We start from the raw sequence: 26,547 nt of genomic DNA on the forward strand, positions 1-26,547 counted from the left end.
GAAACCTAGCCTTAGGACTGTTTGCTAGATTAGCTTAATAAGCCCCACTTGGTGTATCTCTGTCATGTCTGTATTGGCATGTGTTCACACACAGCTATTGGATATGCTTGTGTGTGAACAGTTTTATGTTCCCTGGTCAGGAAATAGTTAAAAGCCTTTGACTTGCTAGCCAATAGCTCCTAGGGTGTGTCTATTTAAAATCAGCCCAGTCTAGCCTCTGGGCTGGTGATTGAGACCATTACATCCTTACTTGATAACATGCTGCTTTGGAGCTCTTGGTGAAACACTCTTTATTTGAACTTTTTATCTACTATACCTGTCTTAGCATGCACTTTGTATTTTCTGGTTTTAGCCATGGTTAGGTGGCATGGTAAGGGTATGTTCACACTACGGAGTGTGAACGGAATCTCCACTTACAGAATTCCACGAGCGGAGATTCAGCCTGGCAGCCGACAGTGGTGGTAGGACTGCCCGGCACTGCGCCGTCACCATTGACTGCTATGCAGTACATGCGGACTTCCGCGCAAAGAATGAACATGTTCTTTCTTTGCGCGGAACAATTTCAGCGGCGGAATTGTCCCCCGCTTAAATTCCGCAGTGTGAGCGGGTCTCTCGGAGACCCATTCACACTAATGTTAAGTTCACACTGCAGAATTCCACGGGAATTCCGTAGTGTGAACATGCCCTTATAGTAGATTTTAATCTGTGTTTGTAATAGTCGGTTTTAGGATTTGTATATCTTTTCTGCTATGTATCTGTTCACACTGTGTTTTCTCTTGTATCCGTTCTTATGAAGTTCTGTGTTTTATATTTCTTTTTTCCTACTGGGCCAGCATCCTGACCACACTGGTCTATTTGGATTTATTATTATGACTACTCTTTTAGTGGAGTGGAGTGTTCAGTTTGTGTGTCCAGTGTGAACAGTGTCCTATGTTAGATCCCTGTTACTGCTCCATGGGGAATCCGTGTCTACTGGAGGTGTTCGGTGGGATTGCTATTCCTGTCTTGTGTTCAGTGTGAACCGTGTTCTATATTATATCCTGTGTATTTAGACATCCCTGTTACCTGTCCAGAGGGAATTGTTGTTCCTGCATCTACTGGAGGTGTTCTGAAGGGATTGCGATTATTCCTGTCTTGTGTTCAGTGCGAACAGTGTTCTATAAATATATCCAGGGCCGTCTGAAGGAATTTCAAGCAAAATGGACATGGAGGCCCCCCCCCTTGATGTTCACGCACATCACGTTCTAGGGCCGGCATCAGGACGTAGTATCGCCGGCCCTTGAATGCTGGGAGCGCGACGTGAGTGAACGTCAATACGAGGCCCGCACATTAGGTGCAGCACAGTTCCCCCCACGTTAGGTGCGGCACAGTTCCCCCCACATTAGGTGCGGCAGAGTTCCCCCGACATTAGGTGCAGCAGAGTTCTCCCCACATTAGGCTAGCAGTGTTCCCCCACATTAGGTGCAGTATAGTTCCCCCACATTAGGTGCAGTATAGTTCCCCCACATTAGGCAGTATAGTTCCCCACATTAGGTGCTGTACAGTTCCCCTACATTAGGCCTTTAGTTCCCCCACATTAGGTGCAGTATAGTTCCCCACATTAGGTGCAGTATAGTTCTCCACATTAGGTGCAGTATAGTTCTCCCCACATTAGGTGCAGTATAGTTCTCCCCACATTAGGTGCAGTATAGTTCCCCCACATTAGGTGCAGTATAGTTCTCCACATTAGGTTGGCAGTATAGTTTACCCCACATTAGGAGCAGTATAGTTCTCCCCACATTAGGTGCAGTATAGTTCTCCCTACATTAGGCTATAGTTCCTCGACATTAGGTGCAGTATAGTCCCCCCACATTAGGTGCAGTATAGTTCCCCCCCACATTAGGTGCAGTATAGTTCCCCCACATTAGGTGCAGTAGTTCCCCCACATTAGGTGCAGTATAGTTCTCCCCACATTAGGCTATAGTTCCCCCACATTAGGTGCAGTATAGTCCCCCCAGACATACAGCCTCCAGCCATACAGTGTATGGCTGGAGGCTGTATGCCTGTTTACTGCCCTACTTCACTGCTCCGACCACTGCTCCGACCACTGCTCCTCTGCCTCTGGCCCGGCCACCATAGCAGTAGGTCCCGGGACTGGAGGAGTGGTGGTCGGAGCACTGAAGCTGATGTACCGCTGGTCACTTACCATGCTGTCCAGCGCATGTCCTGTACACTGCTCCGCTCCTCTGCGTTGCTTTCCAATGGGCGCACGCACGGGACGGGGCAATTGCCCCGTTTCCCCCCCCCCCTGGATCCACCACTGCATGCATCATATACACACACAATACACATTACATACTGTACATGCATGCTTCATACACACACAACATACTGTACACATTACATACTGTACATGCATGCTTCATACACACACAGATACTGTACACATTACATACTGTACGTGCATCATACACACACTACACATTACATACTGTACATGCATGCTTCATACACACACATACTATACACATTACATAATGTGCATGCTTCATACACACACATACTGTACACATTACATAATGTACATGCATCATACACACACAACACACTGAACACATTACATACTGTACATGCATGCTTCATACACACAACATACTGTACACATTACATACTGTACATGCATGCTTCATACACACAACATACTGTACACATTACATACTATATGCATGCTTCATACACACACATACTGTACACATTACATACTGTACATGCATGCTTCATACACATACTGTACACATTACATACTGTACATGCATGCTTCATACACACATACTGTACACATTACATACTGTACATGCATGCTTCATACACACACAGATACTGTACACATTACATACTGTACATCCATGCTTCATACACACAGATACTGTACACATTACATACTGTACATGCATGCTTCATACACACACAACATACTGTATATGCATGCTTCATACACACACTGTACACATTACATACTGTACATGCATCATACACACAACACACTGTACACATTAAATACTGTACATGCATTATATACACACACACTGTACACATTACATACTGTACAAGCATCATACACACAACATACTGTACACATTACATACTGTACATGCATCATATGCACACTGTACACATTACATACTGTACATGCATGCTTCTTACACACACACACACACACACACACACACACACACTGTACACATTACATACTGTACATGCATCATACACACACATACTGTACACATTACATACTGTACATGCATGCTTCATACACACACAACATACTGTACACATTACATACTGTACATGCATCATACACACAGATACTGTACAAATTACACACTATATGCATGCTTCATACACACACATACTGTACACATTACATACTGTACATGCATGCTTCATACACACACATACTGTACACATTACATACTGTACATGCATCGTACACACACTGTACACATTACATACTGTACATGCATGCTTCTTACACACACTGTACACATTACATACTGTACATGCATCATACACACACATACTGTACACATTACATACTGTACATGCATGCTTCATACACACACAACATAATGTACACATTACATACTGTACATGCATCATACACACAGATACTGTGCACATTACATACTATATGCATGCTTCATACACACACATACTGTACACATTACATACTGTACATGCATGCTTCATACACACACATACTGTACACATTACATACTGTACATGTATGCTTCATACACACAGATACTGTACACATTACATACTGTACATGCATGCTTCATACACACACAACATACTGTACACATTACATACTGTACATGCATGCTTCGTACACACACAACACACTGTACACATTACATACTGTACATGCATGCTTCATACACACACTGTACACATTACATACTGTACATGCATCATACACACAACACACTGTACATGCATCATACACACAACACACTGTACACATTACATACTGTACATGCATTATATACACACACTGTACACATTACATACTGTACAAGCATCATACACACAACATACTGTACACACAACATACTGTACATGCATCATACACACACACACACTGTACACATTACATACTGTACATGCATGCTTCTTACACACACTGTACACATTACATACTGTACATGCATGCTTCTTACACACACACACACACACTGTACACATTACATACTGTACATGCATCATACACACACATACTGTACATGCATGGTTCATACACACATGCTGTACACATGACATACTGTACATGCATGCTTTATACACACACATACTGTACACATTACATACTGTACATGCATGCTTCATACACACACATACTGTACACATTACATACTGTACATGCATCATACACACATACTGTGCACATTACATACTGTACATGCATCATACACACACATACTGTACTCATTACATACCGTACATGCATCATACACACACTGTACACATTACATACCGTACATGCATCATACACACACATACTGTAAACATTACATACTGTACATGCATCATACACACATTGTACACATTACATACTGTACATGCATCATACACACACTGTACACATTACATACTGTACATGCATCATACACACACTGTACACATTACATACTGTACATGCATCATACACACACATACTGTACACATTACATACTGTACATGCATGCTTCATACACACACATACTGTACACATTACATACTGTACATGCATGCTTCATACACACACATACTGTACACATTACATACTGTACATGCATGCTTCATACACACACATACTGTACACATTACATACTGTACATGCATCATACACACACTGTACACTACATACTGTACATGCATGCTTCTTACACACACTGTACACATTACATACTGTACATGCATCATACACACACATACTGTACACATTGCATACTGTACATGCATGCTTCATACACACACTGTACACATTACATACTGTACATGCATCATACACACATACTGTACACATTACATACTGTACATGCATCATACACACATACTGTACACATTACATACTGTACATGCATCATACACACACATACTGTACAGATTACATACTGTACATGCATCATACACACACATACTGTACACATTACATACTGTACATGCATCATACACACATACTGTACACATTACATACTGTACATGCATCATACACACACATACTGTACACATTACATACTGTACATGCATGCTTCATACACACACTGTACACATTACATATTGTACATGCATGCTTCATACACACACTGTACACATTACATATTATACATGCATCATACACACACACACACACACTGTACACATTACATACTGTACATGCATCATACACACACATACTGTGCACATTACATACTGTACATGCATGCTTCATACACACATACTGTACACATTACATAATGTACATGCATCATACACACACATACTGTACACATTAGATACTATACATGCATCATACACACACAGCTAGAATAGATCAGTGTTTCCCAACCAGTGAGCCTACAGAGGTTGCAAAACTACAACTCCCAGCATGTCCAGACAGCCTTTGGCTGTCCGGGCATGCTGGGAGTTGTAGTTTTGCAACAACTGGAGTCACCCTGGTTGGGAAACACTGGTATAGATAGATACACACATGCACTTTACATATAGTCATCCACAGTAGTAACACACACACACACACACACACACAAGCACAGTACATAGACATAAACATATGTACACACACATATATATATATCCACACACACACACATATATATATATATATATATATACAGGCAGGGAAACGTACTGTAGTCAGGCCCCATGTTGTACCGCCTCTGCGGTCTCCTCTCCTCACAGCTCTGTGCTCTCTCCTCCCCCTCCTCCTCAGACGGCTGAAGGCTGAGAGAAGAGTCCGGGGCTAAGGGAAGATACCAAGTGCAGTGGGGGGGGGGGTGATTGTGGTGAGGTGAGAAGAACTCCAAAGCTCTGGGGCCCGGGGCTCAAACTCCAAGAGCACGATTGTTAATTCGGCCCTGGTGATGGGGGGAATTGCCCTGTCGCTACAGGACTGGCAAGCACTGGCTGTGCTCGGGGGCCCCCCAGCCAGCTCGGGGCCCCCCAGCCAGCTCGGGGCCCCAAGCAATTGCTTTGTTTGCCTGTCCTGTAGCGACGGGCCTGAATATATCCTGTGTATCTAGGCATCCTTGTTACCTGTCCATGGGGACTCCGTGTCTACTGGAGGTTTTATGTGGGATTGTGAATATTCCTGTTTAGCTATAGGGCATGGTTACCGGTCCATGGGGACTTTGTGTCTACTGGAGGTTCTGGGGGATTATGCTATATTCCTGTCTGTTCCTGGACACTATTTAGACTAATCCGTTTTCCTGTCTGGTGTTTTGAACTCTATGTTTATTAGTTCTTGATTTCAGATATTTGGAGTTCTGTACATGACCACTGATCTAAAGTGTCCTCTGTTCATGTCTGCTGATCTATAGTGTCCTCTGTTCATGACCGCTGATTCATAGTATCCCCTGTGCTGCTCACTGATCTGTGTCCTCTGAACTTAATCTGTGAGTTCTATGTTCCTGTTATGTTTCTGGTTTGTGACCGACTATTTATTAGTATGTGTTTTTAGGCCCCTGCACTTTAGCTCAGGGATGGAACGGCGCCCAGTTGTCGATCCACTGTTTAGGGTCAGTTTAGGGCTCACTCTCCTTGTCCCCGGGTCGGTCCCTGACAATCTCCTTTAAAACATTCATCTCTGGCAAATAAAGGATTAAAATAAAGCTCGTTGGAAAGTAAGCCACTTCCTTGACTTCTTTCTGATTTAGGCACTGCAGAATGTGATAAGACATTTCCCTGATTAACAGCAATTAAGCACAACCACTGATCAGGAAGATGGAGGTTGGTGAATTTCAATTACATACATGGCTGAAACATATTTATGAATAAGAATTCTATGCATCTAGTTTCAAGCAACAAATATGCTCTATACATTTTACTTTCCCTGAACCAAATGACATGTCTGCAATGAAATATGCTCATAAATATTTTTGGTGGCAGTTTAATTAAAGTGCCTTATGTAAAAGTAAATTGATCTGATGCAATCTTAAAGGGGTACTCCAGTGGAAAACATTTTTTTTTAAATCAACTGGTGCCAGAAAGTTAAACAGATTTGTAAACTACTTCTATAAAAAAAAATCTTAATTCTTCCAGTACGTATCAGCTGCTATATGCTCTAAAGGAAGTTCTTTTCTTTTTTTAATTTCTTTTCTGTCTGTTCACAGTGCTCTCTGTTGACACCTCTGTCTGTGTCATGAGCTGTGCAGAGTAGGATAGGTTTGCTATGGACAGTTCCCGACATGGATAGAGGTGTAAGCAGAGAGCACTGTGGTCAGACAGAAAAGAAATTCACAAAGAAAAGAATTTCCTCTGTAGTATACAGCAGCTGATAAGTATTGGAAAGGTTAAGATTTTTTTTTATAGAAGTAATTTACAAATCTGTAAAACTTTCTGGCACCAGTTGATTTAAAAAAATTCCACTTTAAGTGATGTCATATTGTTAGGATATGCCATATATTTATGATTCTGACCAGTGAGAACCCCACTATTTCTGAGAAAAAAGGGGATGTAGCAATAGTTTAGTGCTGACTCCTCTGCACAGCAGTGCCTACAGCCACCAAGTTGTGTAGCCAGCCCCATTCACTTGCATATGCAGTACAATAGTGTAGTGAGGTATCCCCCTTCACTGTTTTTCTGCTGCATAGACAAGTAGTGGGAATGTTATTATTCATTCAAATTTTAGAAAACAACGTTCTGCTAAACTATAGTCAGATCCTCTTCATTTTCAGTGGAGTTCCAGAGGTCAGACCCCCTAAATCATAAAGGTGATGGTATATTTTCGTGACATATAATCACTTTATGATGGAAATCTTCGGTAACTCACTTATTCTCAGTGGTTCTCAAGGCACAATTCTGTCTAAAATACCACGGAGAAACTGTCTCCATAAGACCAAAAAGGACCGTCATACCACCCTCATGGAGTCTGTTTCTGACCATTTGAGTGGACACAGGCACATTTGTGGCCTGCTGGAGGTCATTTTGCAGGGCTCTGGCAGTGCTCCTCCTTGCACAAAGGCAAAGGTAGCAGTCAGAGATGAGCGAATTTACAGTAAATTCGATTCGTCACGAACTTCTCAGCTCGGCAGTTGATGCTTTATCCTACATAAATTAGTTCAGCTTTCCGGTGCTCCAGTGGGCTGGCAAAGGTGGATACAGTCCTAGGAAAGAGTCTCCTAGGACTGTATCCACCTTTTCCAGCTCACGGGAGCACCTGAATGTTGAAGTCATTTATGCAGGATGTCATCGAATTTACTGTAAGTTCGCTCATCTCTAGTAGCAGTTCTGCTGCTGGGTTGTTGCCCTCCTACGGCCTCCACCATGTCTTCTGATGCACTGGCCTGTCTTCTGATAGCGCCTCCATGCTCTGGACACTACGCTGACAGACACAGCAAACCTTCTTGCCACAGCTCACATTGATGTGCCATCCTGTATGAACTGCACTACCTGAGCCACCTGTGTGGGTTGTAGACTCCGTCTCATGCTACCACTAGAGTGAAAGCCCTGCCAGCATTCAATAGTGACCGAAACATCAGCCAGGAAGCATAGGAACTGAGAAGTAGTCTGTGGTCACCACCTGCAGAACCACTCCCTTATTGGGGGGTCTTGCTAATTGCCTATAATTCCCACCTGTTGTCTGTTCCATTTGCACAACAACATGTGAAATTGATTGTCAATCAGTGTTGCTTCCTGAGTGGACAGTGTGATTTCACAGAAGTGTGATTGACTTGGAGTTACATTGTGTTGTTTAAGTGTTCCCTTTATTTTTTGAGCAGTGTATAAAAGTGCATGTAATGTTTTAACCTACTCCTGAGTTTTTTTTTCTGCTTCAAAAAGATCTCATGGAGTAGGTTGAAACGTTGCACTCACTTTTTTATATAGACTTGGATGGGTGAAGAAAAACTCAGTTTTTGCTATTGGATCGCTGGAGTCCCGGTTCTGGACTTTTTGGACCTTGAAAATAGGCAATGCACAGCAAAAGAAATGAAAATCAAATTGGCAGAAACAGGAGTCTGTAAGAGAACTATAAAAGATCGGCTGAATTAATTGGCTTTTCTACATGTAAACAAAATCTAGCACCAACACCAAAGCAGAAGAAAAGGTTACAGAAGACTAAAGAGATCATGGAGTGGAGGATTGGATGAAAGTGATATTCATTCATGGCCAAAGAGGTTAACTTTTGGCATTCTTATAAATTGTGTAAAGCTGATTTTCTGAAGAAAGCATCTACATTTCCCTACTCATTTTTGATATATGGTTGCACAGCAGGTAAAGAACCAGGGAAGATAGCAATCTTATCTTAACAGTCAATACACAGCTAGATGTATAGATTTTGGACACTTATTGCTCTGTTGATAGGAAATAGCTTTAGTGATGATGACATTTTCATGATTATAAGGCACTTTGCTACAAAGCAACAAACCTCGTTTTTTTATTCCAATTTTTTCCCTCAACTCGATCTGGAAAAACATACTATAAATGAAAATAATTTATTTTGATTGGTTACAGTAATGTTTCATGGACCCATAATGATCAGCTATTAAATATTGTTTTGCCTTACAGTTTATCTGGGGTTGTGTATTGGCAATAAAGCTAAGTGACCATCCTCACTGTCACTAAAACCCCAGCCATATAATTGCTGCTCTTCTGCCAATGCTACCAGCTATAGAATGGCTGCTCTCCTGCCTCTGTCATACCATTGCTACTCTCCCAGCTCTTCTATCAGATATAGGATTGCTGCTGCTCTGCTAAATGTGAAGTAAACGGTCCATGACTTTCTCATGGATCTACAAGCTTTTGTTAGTGAGTTTTCTGAGCCGTTATATTATTGTTGTTGTCTAATTGACAACAATTTTTTTGGTAATAAATTACATTGTCTGTACTGGATTGATCTTCAAGAGGCTTCATAAGAAATGCTGATAATCATTTCAGATATGTTATTGGCTTATTAGAATAAAGCAAAGTTCTTATTAACCATTTGATGAATGTGTCTGTCTCCTCCATTGTTCCAGAAAGGATTTATACATATAGGGACAGTTATTTGCATTATGGTCGAAAGCATATCTGTCCATAATACTGAGAGAAACGCTCAACCAGCATGCAATCCTTAGCCCTGGGCGTCATTGTCTATCTTTACATTTTGATGAAAACTACGTAACCCTTTAAAGCGTGTACTTGCTATTTGCAAAAACTTTATATAATGTACACAATAACATATGCATATTAGTAATAAATATTGGTTTAAAAATGTGTATATTCATGAGTAAATGATGTTGTCTTGCCCTGCAGCTATTGGCTTTGTGTGCAGAGACAAAATACAGGAAGTGAGGGCAGGGTTAGCAGGGCTCTGTGCAGGCTGCTGGCTTATCAAACCCTCCTGCTGTGTGCGCCGGGGGAATGTCACAGAGCCTCAGCGCACAGAGCCCTGCTTGGCCTTAATGCACAGAGCCCTTCTTGTCCTCCATGCACAGAGCCCTTCTTGTCCTCCATGCACAGAGCCCTACTTGTCCTCAGTGTACAGAGCCCCGCTTGTCCTCCATGCACAGAGCCCCGCTTGTCCACCCACACATCCTCTATATTGCTTTTGCACAGAGACACTCATGCAAAAGTTGCAGGGACAAGATAACATTTTTTACCCAGAAATCTACACATACAATTACAAATATACATATGTCTTTAAGGGATGTAGTCTAGAAAATAGATACATTTCAAGAGTTTCTTTTTGTATCATTCTGACACATATGACCCCTGTACTGCCTGATATATTAGTCGCAGACTACTGCATCCAGGTCAATACAGACATAACTCCTATAAAAGTTAGATTTATGGAATTAATCTAACTCATTTCTGTACCTTGCAAGTTACAGGATCAGGGTAGTATAGAGAGCTACACTGTTTCCATAATCCCACCATCCCACAGCTCAAAACCTGTCTGGATGCCTCAAGTCAGTGACCAACTTACCAGATAGGGAACAAGAGTTCTTTAGACAGACACAGGCCCCCTAGATAAGAGACCCATATTTATCATACTCCTGTCTACTCACAGCGTAAGGAGAAACTGCAGAAGTATCTTTCTAAAAAAACTGGTACGTGGCCCAGCAGTCAAACCCCTCCACCAAAAAAGGTGAAAACATATCCTTGTAAAAAATTAATATTTAAAGGCATACAGTATCTTATTTCAATGTCAGAGAACTCTTTCAATACACATGTACCTTTTGCACTTTATTCCATTTCCCTTAAGATACTGAACTTAATTTACTTTAAAGTTATCCGCAATCCATAATCGGAAACATAAAAGAGCATCTAAAGGATTAAACACAAATAAAAAAACAAGACAACAGTTTGTAACAAAATGCATTTTACTCTGCAATAACATATTGAAAAGCATAAACAAAATCCAGTGAAAAAGTTGTACTTGCTAAAATGTAAGATTTCTTTTCTCATAAATAGAACTTTGGCATTCAAAATTCTAGCTGTAAATCTAAAATTACAAAAAAATTAATAATGCTGCCTTTGAAAAGTGAAAGGCATAACTTGGCAACCATCCAGTGGCGTCCATCTACGTATTACAACATGACAACTGTATTTACATGAGGTATTTTAGGGATCCACACAAGGAACCCACAAACAGTTTCCAATTCTCACACCCAAAGCTGTGCTTTAAAACAACTGCCCTCATACAGCCATGTAATGGTAAAACAAAAATAAATAGTAACACACCAATGCACACTATGTATAGCAAGTTAGATATACGAAAAAATTAAAATACAACTATGTACAATAATAGCATTTATCGTGTCCTGTATCCTCTTCAACATAAAATCCTACATGTCAATTACACAGTAATGGGAGGAAAAAAAAAAGTCTCTGAAGCTACAGGAGGATTATTTTTTTATTTTTTATAAAGCCCCTTAATCATGAGCTTAAAGGGGTACTCCACTGGCCAGTGTTCGGAACATTTAGCTGTGTGTGCACCCCCTCGTGAGGTCAGGCCACGCCTCTCAATGAAAGTCTATGGGAGGGGGCGTGGCAGCCGTCACGCCCCCTCCCATAGACTTGCATTGAGGGCCGTGGATGACCCCTGCAGCGCACACACAGTTAAATGTTCCTAAAGCTGCCGAGTGGAGTACCCCTTTACGGGCAGGTTCACTATCCACTCAACAGGAATACACCTGATAGAAGGTGGATAGCATAAAGGAAGGCTATTATGTTGTTCCCAATTTTCAAAGGAAAAGTTGGGACAATTATTAAATTAATTAGTAGTGCAGATGAGGACGAACCCAAAGCGTCCAATTTTCCATAGATCCCATGAAGAAATACAGAATCAGCCCAGGTGCTCAAGGCAAATCCTCTAGTCTTCCTTCCTTCCCTTTGTTGTCACCATAGGCCTCACGTTTCAATATGATCAAGTTAAAAAGAGTTCATCTTGTAAAACTAAGGGCTGCAATAGGCAACAAGTCAGCTTTGGTAACGTGAGGCCCAGTGTGCCAAACTGGACATAAACTTATTCCCTGGCACTAAATACTGTTAATAAATACCTTGTAGAATAATTTAGAAATTGCTTACGTTTAAAGTTTCCTTCTTTGCTCAATGATACATAAAAACAATGGACAACTCAATGAAAAGGAGTGAGCGGGTGTAGCTGCGATAAATACAGGCTGGTGCAAGGCACAAGTAGGAGAATATTGCTAATGAGTAATTTATCCCAAGTGACTATTTAGAATGTGATAAATGTAAGAAACCATACTATAAATATTAGCCAGTGGCATCAATGACGGAAATGTCTTAACAAATATATTACCATCTGCTAACATAATGGTTTTCTGCATAATACAACACAATTGGTATTCCATTGTCAGAATGGAGAAACCAAGAAGGGGAAAAAAGAAAATAGGACAAGTCATGGGGATAAAACAATGAGGGACAATCCGAACTACTGAAAATAAAAATAGGGGCTGCAATCTGACTGGTTAATAAAAAGGTAAGGGCCCTTTCAGATGGCTGTGTAAAAATGTCTGTGTAATTGGCCTGTGTAAAAGGGCTTTTATACTGATACTTTCCTCCTGATGCCCGGTATTTGTAATGGTGTTCTTGTTTGCCTACCTTACTTGTCAGGAAAGTTTGGAAGCTGAAATGAAAGCTTTAACATTCTCTCTCTAAACTTTCATAACTCTAACATCATCTCAATTTTCTTACATAAAAAGTGAAAAAAGACACGAACGTGGCGTGCCAACTTGGTTTAAGAATATTTGAGAAAGAAAAAGTACTAACTTTTGTGAACTAGTAAAATATATCATTCTCTGCCTATGACTGCAGAGGAGATTGGAAAGCACAACCAAGGTCCTTACAGGTTAAAAATACAGTCCTGGTGTGCCCAGGAGACACGACAGGGTTCATTGAAGAGCCCATCATGTAGAGTTCTGCCCAGAAGGTCAGCCATTAGACGGCCAACGTGCAGTATTGTGTGTTCTGTTTCATTGCTTTCTTGACCACTACATTTATCATCTCCCTGGGCATGCAAATTAGAGCCAGGACAGGACACAGTGCATTTGGAAAGATATACATCAAGATAAAATAATAGTAATAATAAATACATTTTGCTGACAAATAATACGTAGCAGATTTGTTCAATAATTTAACCCCCCATTCATTTTACTAGTTAGGTTACACTGGTGTATTAATATACATAATAGTGGATACAGCCAAAAAGCTGAACATGCCAGTGCCATTTTGCTATATCTAAAGGAGGACCTAGGTACTGAGTATTTAAATACGGTAGTAAAGATTTCTTATCAATATTACGATTGTCTTAGCAAGCTGCTGCACAGTTATTGTAAGATTCTAGCAGGTTATAATACATCTAGTTCCTTAACTAATGTCACATTTGTCTAGATGTCATAAAAAACTAACTGAAGTGTATATGGTATGAAATGTTATTCTGTAAACTGCATATTTATATTGCTATTTAGATATATAGCTATTTCCTATGTAGGTATGGAGGCAAAAATAACGAGTGAAATAACGAAAGTCATGCAAAGTGGTTGAAGAGGGGAAGCTGGTTGGTGGTTTTATACTTGTGAGACAAAAGCGCTGCCTTATGACTGCAATCAACTTGAGTACCGCCGGAGACGTTCTATGCCGAGGCTGCTAACTATGTGCAGAATTTCCTTTAAGAAAAATAAATTGCAGTCATTTTCCTAGTTTTATCTTGATCACATCTTGCGCAGAGGAACAATTCAGACAATATTGTTAAAGAAGAAATGGAGTGAATTCTGTGAAATTTGAAGAACTGCCTGGGTAGTCTTTTTCTAACATGTTGAATTGTAACCCAACCAACTACGCATACAAGAATAATCTGAACTGATTGATAGATTAAAATTACACTTATAGACATTGCTTTGTAACCTGCTTAGAAATGTTGAATCTAAAGGAGTATTTGCTTCTCATAAAGGGATACTAAAGCGATGTTGGGATATGACAGGTAGTCCGACCTCTGGGACCCCCGCTGATCCTGAAAATGAATTAACCCTGCATTGCCGTCACAGTTTTTCCCTGCACAGTGGTGCAGTGGGCCTACAACCCATCTCCAATCACGTAAAAGGGGGTTCGCTGCAGTTCCCAGAACATCCAGGGATCGGGTGCACTATTTTGCATGAAAAAAAAAATCAGCGCTGCTGTCCTTTCATTCTTAGTATCAGTGGGGGTCCAAGAGGCGATATCATAACCGATCATAAAGTGATATAAACATGTCTAAAGCAATATGCCATTAGTTGGAAATGGAAATACTTCTGGTCATATATACTGCTTAACTGACTAAGCACCATTAGAGTAGCAACAGAATCAGCCACTGTATTCAGCCTCTTTGCTGGCCATTATATATACATAAAACAATGTTTTGGCCTTGTGGGGGATCATTTTGTTAACCCATATGTGGAAAAGTAGATACAAACATGTAACAGGCTTTAGGGAGTAAAGCCACTATGCCTTTTACTCCACGATTACACTTGATGCTTCTGTAGTTTGTCAGATAGATACTTTAACAGGACCAATGTTAGCACAACAATCAGATATAGCTTTAAAATCCAATGAACTGTGCTCTGTACAGCATATACATGTACAACAGTGAGCACTCACAAACTGCACTAGAGAACTGTCTCCTAGACTTACATTAAAGAAGCACTCCAAGTTGTTTTTCCCTTATCATTCACACTCTCCATCACTAGTTGTAAACAACTATTTATTATATTCCAGCACAGCTGGATCCATGCGTTTCATTACTCTCATTTGATCACGTGATCAACAGTATGAGCCACAGAATGTTACATGGCTTAATGTGTCAAATGAAGTCCAGTCCTGGATCACCTGACTTCCTGTAAACTACACTCATGCTAGCTCACAGACCCCATCCCTTCCTACCCAGATCTGTATACTGCTGTTGCTATCTCTATGGGATCGGGCAGTATAGTAGATAGACACCACTCCTTAGGCAGTGTTCACATATTGCATTCCTAGCCATGTTTGTTTGCCATCATTTCCCAAAAGGCGCTATTTTACTGCAATTTAGCAAATTACAGTAGATTGTTCTGCAACTTTTGAACACAAAAACAGCCAAAATGCAGTAAAAACATGGTCAAAATACAGTAAAAATGCAACATGTAAACACAGCCTAAAGACTTCAATGCAATATTTCTGTCAAAAATGCAGTCTGTATAAGAAAGTGCATCATAACTTAATATACAGTAAACTAACCTAAACCCAATAATAATTCTAATGAGTTCATCTTTTGAATTCCAGCATCGGCAGCATGCCGACTAGTTGAAATGATCAAACTCAACACCCTTAGCCAGAGGATTCAGGGACAATGTAGGCAGCATTACAAAATCATTTCAGAGATTATTTACATAAAAAATGGTGCATATGCCATGCCTGCGACATCAGCTAAAACATGTAAGCACAAGGCATACACAAGAACCTCCACATTATTCTCTAATAACATATGCTGCACTATATAAAACAAAAAGAAGATTCCCAGAGTGCTTAAGAATGAGGAAAGTTACTGCCCTGGCTTTTCTGAGAGACTGTGATTACTGCACAACAGAGCAAAATAAAAATCCTATTGACCCTGCTGTAAATGACTTGGAAGTGAAGAGGATTTGTTTTTAGGCCTTTAAACCACAAGAATGTAACATCGATGGAGTGTGCTTAATGGACGGTAAAGCTTCCATTTGAAATAATGGCTTTCTTCACGTTTTGGTGGCTTTATAAATGGACTTGTCTTGCCTCACCAATCCCTCGGAAAATTTAACACAGCTAAAGTTACTGTCGATATAAAAGGAGCTTTTGCAAATGAGAGAATAGGACACTCACTGTATTCACAGCTGTATCACAATATTAATTGATGGGAAACATAAATAGATGGAGAATTAGGATAGCTTGATCCATGTCAATTTTCTACCACGAAGACAAAAGCCAAATACACCAACTGGCTTTCAATTTGTACCAAAGATCAATAGAGACTACAAAAATTGCAGCCTTCACTTTCCAGCCTAACACATTCAGTCAAAACCTTTTGTGAGATGGGTAGGTTTGTTTTACATTCTCTGGTTTGTCATTAAGTAGTTCATCTTTTCTCCAGGATATGAGCGGAGTTGGACATGCCATGAAATGACTAGTTTTATTTATATAGAGTTGTGAAATGTAGACAAAGCACCTCGGGTGTTGTGCATAGTAATGTTCCAGTATATGGCTCCTAGACCGCCATGTGAAAGTAGAAAGTCCTAGTGGATCATTGGGTAATACAGTTATCCCCCATATCCTGAGCATAGCAGTCCGATAACACAGTCCGCAGGTCATCAATGTCTTTACGGAGCTGACGTGTCTCTGCCAGTTTCTTGGTCAGACCCTCTGTGCTGTGGCTGCTGGCTTCACTTTCTTCAGAACAGGAGTTGGCAGCTGTAGAAAAAAGGCACACAGTGTAAAATGTGAGTACTGGCATCAAATAGATTAAGAATTAGACTACAACTAGAGATGAATTGAATCACTATAACTTCGCTCGTCACAAACTTCTCGGCTCGGCCGTTGCTTACTTTAGCCTTCATAAATGAGTTCAGGTGCTCCGGTGAGCTGGAGCCTCTCTCCTAGGACTGTATCCACCTTTTCCAGCCCACCGGAGAACCTGAAAGCTGAACTAATTTATGCAGGCTAAAGTCAGCAACTGCCGAGCCGAGAAGTTCGTGACGAATCGAATTACTGTGACTTTGCTCATCTCCAACTACAACTGATTTTTAATACAGGTCAAATTGTATATAAAGCTTTAACGGATTCGCTAGTGCTCAGTTATGAAAAAGCCAAGTAAACCAGATACTATTTGCTGGGACTCTATTTTTTATCAACATAGTCATATGAGGGCTTGTCTTTTGCAGTACCAATTGCTTTTTTTAATGGCACCTTTAAAAAAACAAAACAATTTTGCAGCTGTTTGGGAGTTTAATTTTTACACTGCTTACCATATAGTAAAACCTTCATGTTAACTTTATTCTGCGGGTTAGTAGAATTTACACTGCAAATGTATCACAGTGGTGCAGTGGGCTGCGGTGTTGACATCTCTCAAGTGTGATGTACAGAAAATGTGTACAGAAGATGCACACACACACCGCTGCTCACTTACTAGAGAAGTATACAGTATTGCTGCTTACTGTCAGTAGCCAAAAAGAGGTAAAGGTCCGCTTACACTCCTTACACTTACTGGGCCAGGTAAGCTGTGCCCGGCCCAACATATGTTTGAAGCCAAATGGAGGCAAGTGGCAATTCTGTGCATCGCCTTTTACAGTCCTTACATTTACTGAGGTGGGCGCTCTACAAGTGTCGGCTTATTGCATACAGCATATGCTTTGCTGCTCAGCATGTTGTCTGCATGGTGCCTTACCTAAGAGAATTACAGAAAGAACATGGAGGCGTTCCTGCTTCCTTTTAAGACATGGACGCCTTTAAATAGATGTAGCACACCAGTGTTATTTTGCTATTTTCTATCTCCCCTTGTTTATGGACAAGGTCATGACATAAATACAATCATGGTTCAGTCCACAGACATCAAACCAGTTGTATGCTTTGGTAATGTTATTTTTGTCAAAAAGCTCCCCCGAAAATAAGCTTATAAAAGGATGTATGTTTCAATCCACTACTTAAAGGGGTACTCTGCCCTTATCCCAACCCCCAATGTCTCCCCGTTTGGACTTCCACTACTCCAAAAAATCTATTGAGGAATTTAGCAGTAAAAGTTAATTTTTCCTGCAGCACCACCATAGGGCAAATAAAGCATTACACAGTTCCCAGTGAAATCAATAGGCTGTCTATGTAATGTAGTTGCAAGTCCTAAGTGTGGGACTCTGTCCTACTGACTCAGAATTCCCTAATAGAGAATTACAAAATGTTGTTTCTAAACTATACAACTCCTTTAGGTAATTGAAGCATAAAGTATATACATAAGATACACTTCATATTCAAAAAACAAATACTATTTTTATAGTAAAAATAAACTGCACGGAATAGTCACATATTTGACTTACATCGTATGCCCAGGAGCAGAGAAATATTGGGTTCCTTGCCCTGTACGCGTTGATTTAAAATACTGCAGAGTGCTTTCAAGTCAAATAGACAGTGGGACATCTCCTTAAACAGCTGTTCAGCCACCGGCATTTTCTCCGATAGTGGTTGTCTGGACACTAGTAACTCTTCCAGCTGCTTGCACATAGAAGCATTTTCTTCCTTTAACTTCTGATTCTGCATGGGGGGGGGGAGAAAAATCAGTTTTAATATATCCTTCTAAACCATATATATAAAAATATATCCCAAAGCTGAAATAGATTCAACACAATAAGTGGATAGACTTTCGCGAGCCTACTGTAATTTAGCACTGGAGATGAAAGCTATGTTAGGCAGAAAGAGTCAATGGTGGAGATTTATCAAAACCTGTCCAGAGGAAAAGTTGCTGAGTTGCCCATAGCAGCCAATCAGATCACTTCTTTCATTTTTAACAAGGCCTATGCAAAAACAATTTACTAACAATTAACCTATTAACAAGACTGTATGCCTCTCTTGCTACCTGTGGGAAATCTGTAATATCGACCGACCTACAAGGATTTCTTTATGATGACTTCATTTTTACTGTTGTAATAAATGGCCACATTTTGCATTAAAGTGCTGTTTTTTTTTAAACCCAAGGATGTACATTTGTTTTTCAAGGAGTTATTTCCGTAGCTTTTTTTTAAAGCTGGAATACAGCCTGTGCTAGAGCACACTAAAGTAGAAGCCTCATATACTGCATCTCTCATATCAGCCTGTGTAAAGAACTGGTAGGAGTTCGGGAACATGCTGGAACTATACAGGGATTGGAGGATGATTTGTAATTTTGTGATCCTCCTTCTGCCCCCGTATGGCATCAGAACTCTGGGGGCAGAGGTAAACTTTTTATCAAGAATAGAGCATTTTTACTGTTGTAATAAATGGCCACATTTTCATTAAAGTGCTGTTTTTTTAAACCGCTCTCTCATTATCACATTAAGGGCAGGGTCATGCGGGGCACATCCGCAGCGTATTTCACGCTGCGGATGCGCTGATGGCAGTCACAGAGGGACTGCAGAGCAAGCTCCCGGCTGCACGTGATTGGCTGTCGCATGCACCCGCCAGTTTGTTTGTTTTCATCTATACAAGTCTTTTTTTCTGACCAGAAAAGGAGATTACCAGCTGCTTATCTTGTCACCATTAAATGCCTAACTTGGCTTTTTATTGACTTTATAAGTGTTCAAGATTGCAGTGTCAAATAAGTTTTACCCAACATCTCATTTAAGCAAGTTTAAAAATATATTTTTTACACTGTCCCTGTGCGGATTGCACTGGATATTTTGCATAAAAATCTGCCAGTTGGGTTTAAACCCCCAGTTTCATAATCACAGCACACTCATTCTGATGCAGATTTTACCAGGGGTGAAATCTGTGATAAACTTACAACAGTACAATCCACATTAAACCATATATTATTTAAAATGTTTTATAATTATATATTGTTAATAAGGTGGTGACTATTACATACTTCCAGGGAAAGTGAGTGCAGCTTTTGAGTACTTTCTGCTTGCTCTGCAAACTTCTTCTCAAGATTCAGAACACAGGAACCTTCCTGAAACAATTTCTCTTTTAAGGTCTGGAAAGAAAACCAAACATTATGTCAAAAACCTGAACTGTCAAAGCCTGAGAACTTTCTTTTTACCAAAACATCATGTAGTGCCAGTATCAGAAAATAAGAAGTTAGAAATATAGAAGTTGTATTAATAATATCAGGTTTTGTTTATTTATTTATTTTTATTATTTTAAGTGATACATTCTGTCATTTCAGGTTCTGGACAAGCTGCTGGGTACATGAGGAGTAGCATTATATCTGTCCAATATATAATTTATATATGACATTTTTCACCAATTTTGCAGGATCCAGCACTAATTGTCAACTGTTTTTGAGCTAGTGGTTGGAGTCTGGCTGATATGATAGCTTCCATACACTACAACATACAGATGAGGGAATCCTGCTTTCTTATACAGGTGAAACTCAAAAATTAGAATATCGCACAAAAGTTCATTTATTTCATAAATGCAACTTGTCTGCGGAAGGAAGCATGAAATGCTCCAAAATCTCCTGGTAGACGGATGCATTGACCCTGGACTTAATGAAGCACAGTGGACCAACAGCAGCAGATGACATGGCTCCCCAAATCATATAATATATTGGGGATTAGGGTTTTTCATGAGCTGTAACAATAATCATCACAATTATGACAAATCACGGCTTGAACTTTTTTGCTTTGCATGTAATGAGTCTCTCTCATATATTAGTTTCACCTAATGTGATTCCCTCATATACTTCCCCTGTCCATAGACTTCTTTGGGTAACTGTAACCTGATACTTCAGTGAGCTGATCCATCTGGAGACAGACTTCAGCTGAATTTAAGAGTGATGTGTTTGGGAGGGGGAGCAGAAAATGAGCCTGATAAGAGGAGAAAGAGGCATTTTTATTTGATAACAAATTAAGGTTTCTTACATTCACTTATACTACTTGATTTATGCAAAGTCTGTTGAAAAATCGTAGATTTTTTGGGGATTTTTAGCCCTCAGCAATGGTGCACACAATCATCATAATACTGTATCCGGCCGGAGACTTTATTTCACTGCAGGAAGCTTCTTCCCTCAGACAACATTATCACACCTTTATGTATTGCCGAAAATAGTTTGTGTTTTGGAAAGTCCTGATAAACGGTGATAAGTAGTGAAATTAATTTCCCACTTTCCTAAAGCCTTCCAAAGAACGTCCTACATGAAATATTTAGGTATGCAATGGCTGATTTACAGCAGACAGAATATGTAGTTAATCAAGCCATGCGGACAGCTCGGAGCTCTGGCAGGTAATTATAGGAGGCTGCTCCACCTCAGGCCATGTTTCCAGACAATGAATAATGAACTACACACCCAAATCCCTCCTGTTATTAATCACTTGCCAAAAAATCTCTTCTGAGGATTCTGAAAGCTTAGCCGCCTATCTCCACAAATATGGTACTCCCAAAAGCAATCATGTCCACTCCTAGTTTCAAAGTAACTTAGTAATATCAAGTTTATTGATTTTCATAAAACTATTAAAACATCAAGCTGTGGGATAAAAAATAAAATAAAATTTAAATAAACGTTGCAGTTAAATTTCTAATTAACACCTTAAGGCTAAATTCACAGGTGGTGGAAATGCTGCACATCTTACCTGTGGATTTGCACAGATAAAATCTGCGGTGGATTACAGCACTGAGCAAATGGATGAGATTTTTAAATTCTCATTCACACACTGGGGACATTTTTGGAACAGAAATATGATCATGCTACTCATTCTCAAACTTGCGGCATGATCATTTGCTAATGGGGTAAAGAAGAGGTGAAATCCAGTGATTATACTCTCTTAAATGTAAACAAAATTTATAAACGTTTTGAAGGTATTCTACTTGAAATAGTAACATAATGTTTTACTTTTATTGAAAGGCCAGTGTTTACTGTACTTTGCAATATGCAACTGGCAGCGGTTCTTTAAAATGGTAGCACCACTTCCTTTTGTTCAGACAGAGAGCAGGAAGTGCTGAGCATCAGAAATCATGGCAGGTGGGTACACTTTTTATTTTATTTTTTCCACCTCGCTTTGCCTCGTTTTACACATAAAAAGGAGTCCCTGAACAACCCCCTTAAGGATCATACAGTAAAATCTAAAAAAGTTAAAGATAATCTTCTGCCTGACTGAATACATTGGGATCTCACCTGTATTTCTGCAGCCATGCTATCAATTTGATGTTGTTGATTGTCTATAACCTGAAAAAAGAAGCAATACAATTAAGATTAATGATTTTTAGAGAGGGAGTTTATAGGGTGCAACATCATGAACATGCTTTGGGTTGTTTCACACTAGGTTTTTGCCTGGATAAGTAGGAAGATATTAAGATAACATTCCGATATATCCATGCATGGAGAGGCACAGGCCCCATTGTTTCGATTGACCTAACATAGCCGGCTAGTGACTATGTATGGGTCATTTTACAAGCTAATATTAGTTCTCTCAGCCTCACAAGTCAATCCACTCCTGGCCTGAATATAGTAACTAGCAGACTATGGGGGAGATTTATCAAAACCTGTGTAAAGGAAAAATTGCCCATAGCAACCAATCAGATTGCTTCTTTCATTTTGCCGAGGCCTTGTCGAAAATGAAAGAAGCAAGCTGTGGGCAACTTTTTCTCTGGACAGGTTTTGATAAATCTCCCCCTATGTTTGGGCTATTAAAATCAATGGGGCCTCTTCCTGTCCGTCCACAGATAGGTTGGCATGCCATTTTGCCAACATATACGTGCCTTGGAAGCAAGAAACGTGATGTGAAAGCGCCATTAGTTTTATCAGGGCATCAAATATCAGTTCTGACTGTGACTGAGATTTTGAAGTGTGCTAGTGCACAATGTCTGATTTAAGGAATTTCAATAACTATGAGGGAGATTTATCCTAACCTGTTCAGAGGAAAAGTTGACCAAAGTTGCCCATTTAAAAAGGCCTCTGAAAAATAAAAGCAAATCTAATTGGTTCCTCTGGGCAACTGTTCGTCTGCACAGGTTGAGATAAATCTCCCCCATATCATTTGGTCCTCTAGTTCTGTGTCTTACTTTGTTAGTGCGCTCCGTTTGCTCTCGTAGCCGTTCATTTTCACTCTGTAGCTGCTTTGTATCCAACATCGGGAGTCGGACACCATCCTCCAGACATTTCTGGACTTTTTGCTGTAAGCTGTAAGTACATTAAAGGGAATGCATGATATAAGTTGCAGTGGAAATATCTTTTATCAAATGAACTTCATATACTTTATTTTAACTTTTTTTCCCATTTTCCCTAGTACCCCTAGCAAAAAAAGATTTACATTGCGGTGTAAAACAACAGTAATGATGGTGAATTGTACCTTTGAACTGTTAAGACCAATTCTTTTTCTCTCTGTTTCTGACACTCTGTCTGTGCTTCTTTTTCGCGAAACTGTGTCCTAGATTCATTGGCAAGTTTTTCTAGACAGTTAATGGTGTCTTTCAGCTGTTTGTTCTCTTCCTCTAATACCTGGAGCTGTAGACATGAAGCAAGACATTTAGTTACACGCTTAATATGTAATTTCAATTCCATATAGACAATGCAACTAAACTGTTGTCCCACCATTAATGGCACTACCTCATAAAAACAACCCCTCGTCTATATTATATAACCTATTGGGTCGCTGTCCCTCAGCCAGTTCTCTGTGCAGAACAGCCAATAGAAAGATTTTTTAGCTCTGCCTGTCAGGGAAAGAACAGAGCAGTGTAGCCGAGGAGACTCCTTCTACAGGTGTAGTAAGAAGGATCTATAGCCTCAGCTGCCATAGAAGAAGGACACTGAAGGACACTTGCCAGTAACACATCTTAACAGCAATATATATTCATCCAATTCATATTCAGTTCATGTACAAAAATACATTGTAAAAACATCAAATTTCCAAATTTACATAGTAATACATAGAAAGTGCTATTAGTGCTTATAATGTGCATATAAAGTGCATCAGTGTATATTACAATCGATAATATGCTTGAAATTCTATGCTCTATACCAAATAATATAATTCATAACATTCGTACATAATAAAAACAATAATTATACATGTATAGAAGAAGGAGGGAGGAAGACTCTAACCCGTTCTGTGTAACTGTCATGGTGCCGGGCAGCATGGGTAAACACCCAGCTGCGCGTGCGCTGGCTACATTCCCGACTCAGAAAAGATCACATGATCATTGTCACCTGACTCTGGAAGATCAAATGATCCCATCACCTGATTATAGGCAGAGTCAAAGAGGCACTTGAAACCAAGGTAAAGGTAAAACTTCTACTTTATTCCCACAATGCAACATGTTTCGCTGAGGTTCCGCTTCATCAGGCACGATGAAGCGGAACCTCCGTGAAACGCATTGTATTGTGGGAATAAAGTAGAAGTTTTACCTTTACCTTGGTTTCAAGCGCCTCTTTGACTCTGCCTATATTGGAGGAATTTGTGTTGGATCTTTGTCTGTGAAAGGTGGAGCAGCTGCTGGAACGTCATACTATATGCATTCTGATCCATGGTTGTACTTTGACGCAGTACAACCCTCCTTGGTAAGCGCAAATTCACATTCTGCGTTCCCTGTACACCTTGCAATATCACACTACAGAGTGCATCCTGCTCTGTTTTTTAATTCTAGTTTATCACCTGAGAGGCAGGGATCGTGTCACGCATCTCCATGGTTATCACCGACGCTCAACACTGTCAGTGCAATCCAGGGAAAGAGTGAAGCGATCACCTGCCCAACATCTACTTAGAGACAAGACATACAAGTGACGCCAGGGACTATAACGGCACATGCAACAGCATAGGTGCATATAAATTTTAATAGGTACATAAATTATACACATGGGAGCCAGTTCTATGGACACATAATTTGTATATAATATATATATATATATATATATATATATAACATAAATAAAACAAATAACTCACACCATATAGTGCAACTCAAGGCTTGTATTTAATACCATACTCCTAAATTTGTAGGACTGTCACTTCTCAGAGTCCTTTCTGATCTCTGAGAAAGTGACTGTGAATGGGGGCCAAGGCACTTGGGACTGTCGGATCACTACATGTCTCAATCTACCCACCTACATTTACTACAGAGCGCACCCGCTATTCCAGCAGCACCAGCACATACATCTCAGCTCATGAGTACATCAATTTTTTTAGCTTTGTCCTGAGTCTAAAAAAATTTATAAATGAAATTAAAGAAATATAAATAAATAAAAACTAAAAAAACAATATAAAAAGAAAAAGAAAAGTAAAGAAAAAGCTTTTAAAACACACACACACATATATAATTTAATGTGTTTTTTCCTTAGTTTTTTCCTTAGTTTTTTAGGTTTTGTTTATTATTTATATTTTTTCATATAATTTATTTATTTTTGGACTCGGGACAAAGCTAAAAAATAATTGATGAACTCATGAGCTGAGACATATGTGCTGGTGCTGCTGGAATAGCGGGTGCGCTCTGTAGTAAATATAGGTGGGTAGATTGAGACATGAAGGGATCCGACAGTCCCAAGTGACAGTCACTTCCTCAGAGATCAGAAATTACTCTGAGAAGTGACAGTCCTACAAATTTAGGAGCATGGTATTAAATAGAAGCCTTGAGTTGCACTATATGGTGTGATTTATTTGTTTTATGTATATTTTTATAATTTTTTTTTAATACAAATTATGTGTCCATAGAACTGGCTCCCATGTGTATAATTTATGAATCTATTAAAACGTGTGTGTATATATATATATATATATATATATATATATATATATATATATATGCGCCCCTATGCTCTTGCATGTACCGTTATAGTCCCTGGTGGAGGTGATCGCTTCTTTCTTTGCCTGGATTGCACTCACAGCGATCAGAGTCTGTGGTAACCATGGAGATGTGTGAGGCGATCCCTTCCTCAATCAGGTGATGGGATCATGTGGTCTTCCCAAGTCAGGTGACAACGATCATGTGATCTTTTCTGAAGGGTTAAATCACATATCCTATGTTTGTTGTTGACATATAAGTAACGTGTGCCAAGTTTCATGTTAATATCTTTAGCTGTTTGGACTTGATGCTGGAACATACATACACACACACACACACACACACACACACATTGAGTTATATGTATATCTATATCTTGAAGAGTTCCAAATATGAATACTAAAAGCACAAACTATACAGAAACTGGATCTT

General features: G+C 39.8%; 1 protein-coding gene across 6 annotated transcripts in view; it reads right to left on the bottom strand.

Moving 5' to 3' along the window:
* Positions 1–11,744: 11,744 nt before the first annotated feature.
* Positions 11,745–26,547, bottom strand: part of CEP85L (centrosomal protein 85 like) — a 185,407-nt gene continuing 170,604 nt past the window's right edge. For all 6 annotated transcript variants that reach the window (XM_056566428.1, XM_056566427.1, XM_056566430.1 and 3 more), the window contains 6 exons: positions 23,691–23,845; positions 23,404–23,521; positions 22,517–22,567; positions 20,270–20,377; positions 18,747–18,960; positions 11,745–17,133 (listed from right to left, as the gene is read on the bottom strand). In XM_056566428.1, the coding sequence (XP_056422403.1) occupies positions 16,967–17,133; positions 18,747–18,960; positions 20,270–20,377; positions 22,517–22,567; positions 23,404–23,521; positions 23,691–23,845 (813 nt within the window). In that variant the 3' untranslated portion in view covers positions 11,745–16,966. The remainder of the gene's footprint in view (positions 17,134–18,746; positions 18,961–20,269; positions 20,378–22,516; positions 22,568–23,403; positions 23,522–23,690; positions 23,846–26,547) is intronic.

Source organism: Hyla sarda, chromosome 3, assembly GCF_029499605.1.
Source record: "Hyla sarda isolate aHylSar1 chromosome 3, aHylSar1.hap1, whole genome shotgun sequence".
NCBI lineage: Eukaryota > Metazoa > Chordata > Amphibia > Anura > Hylidae > Hyla > Hyla sarda.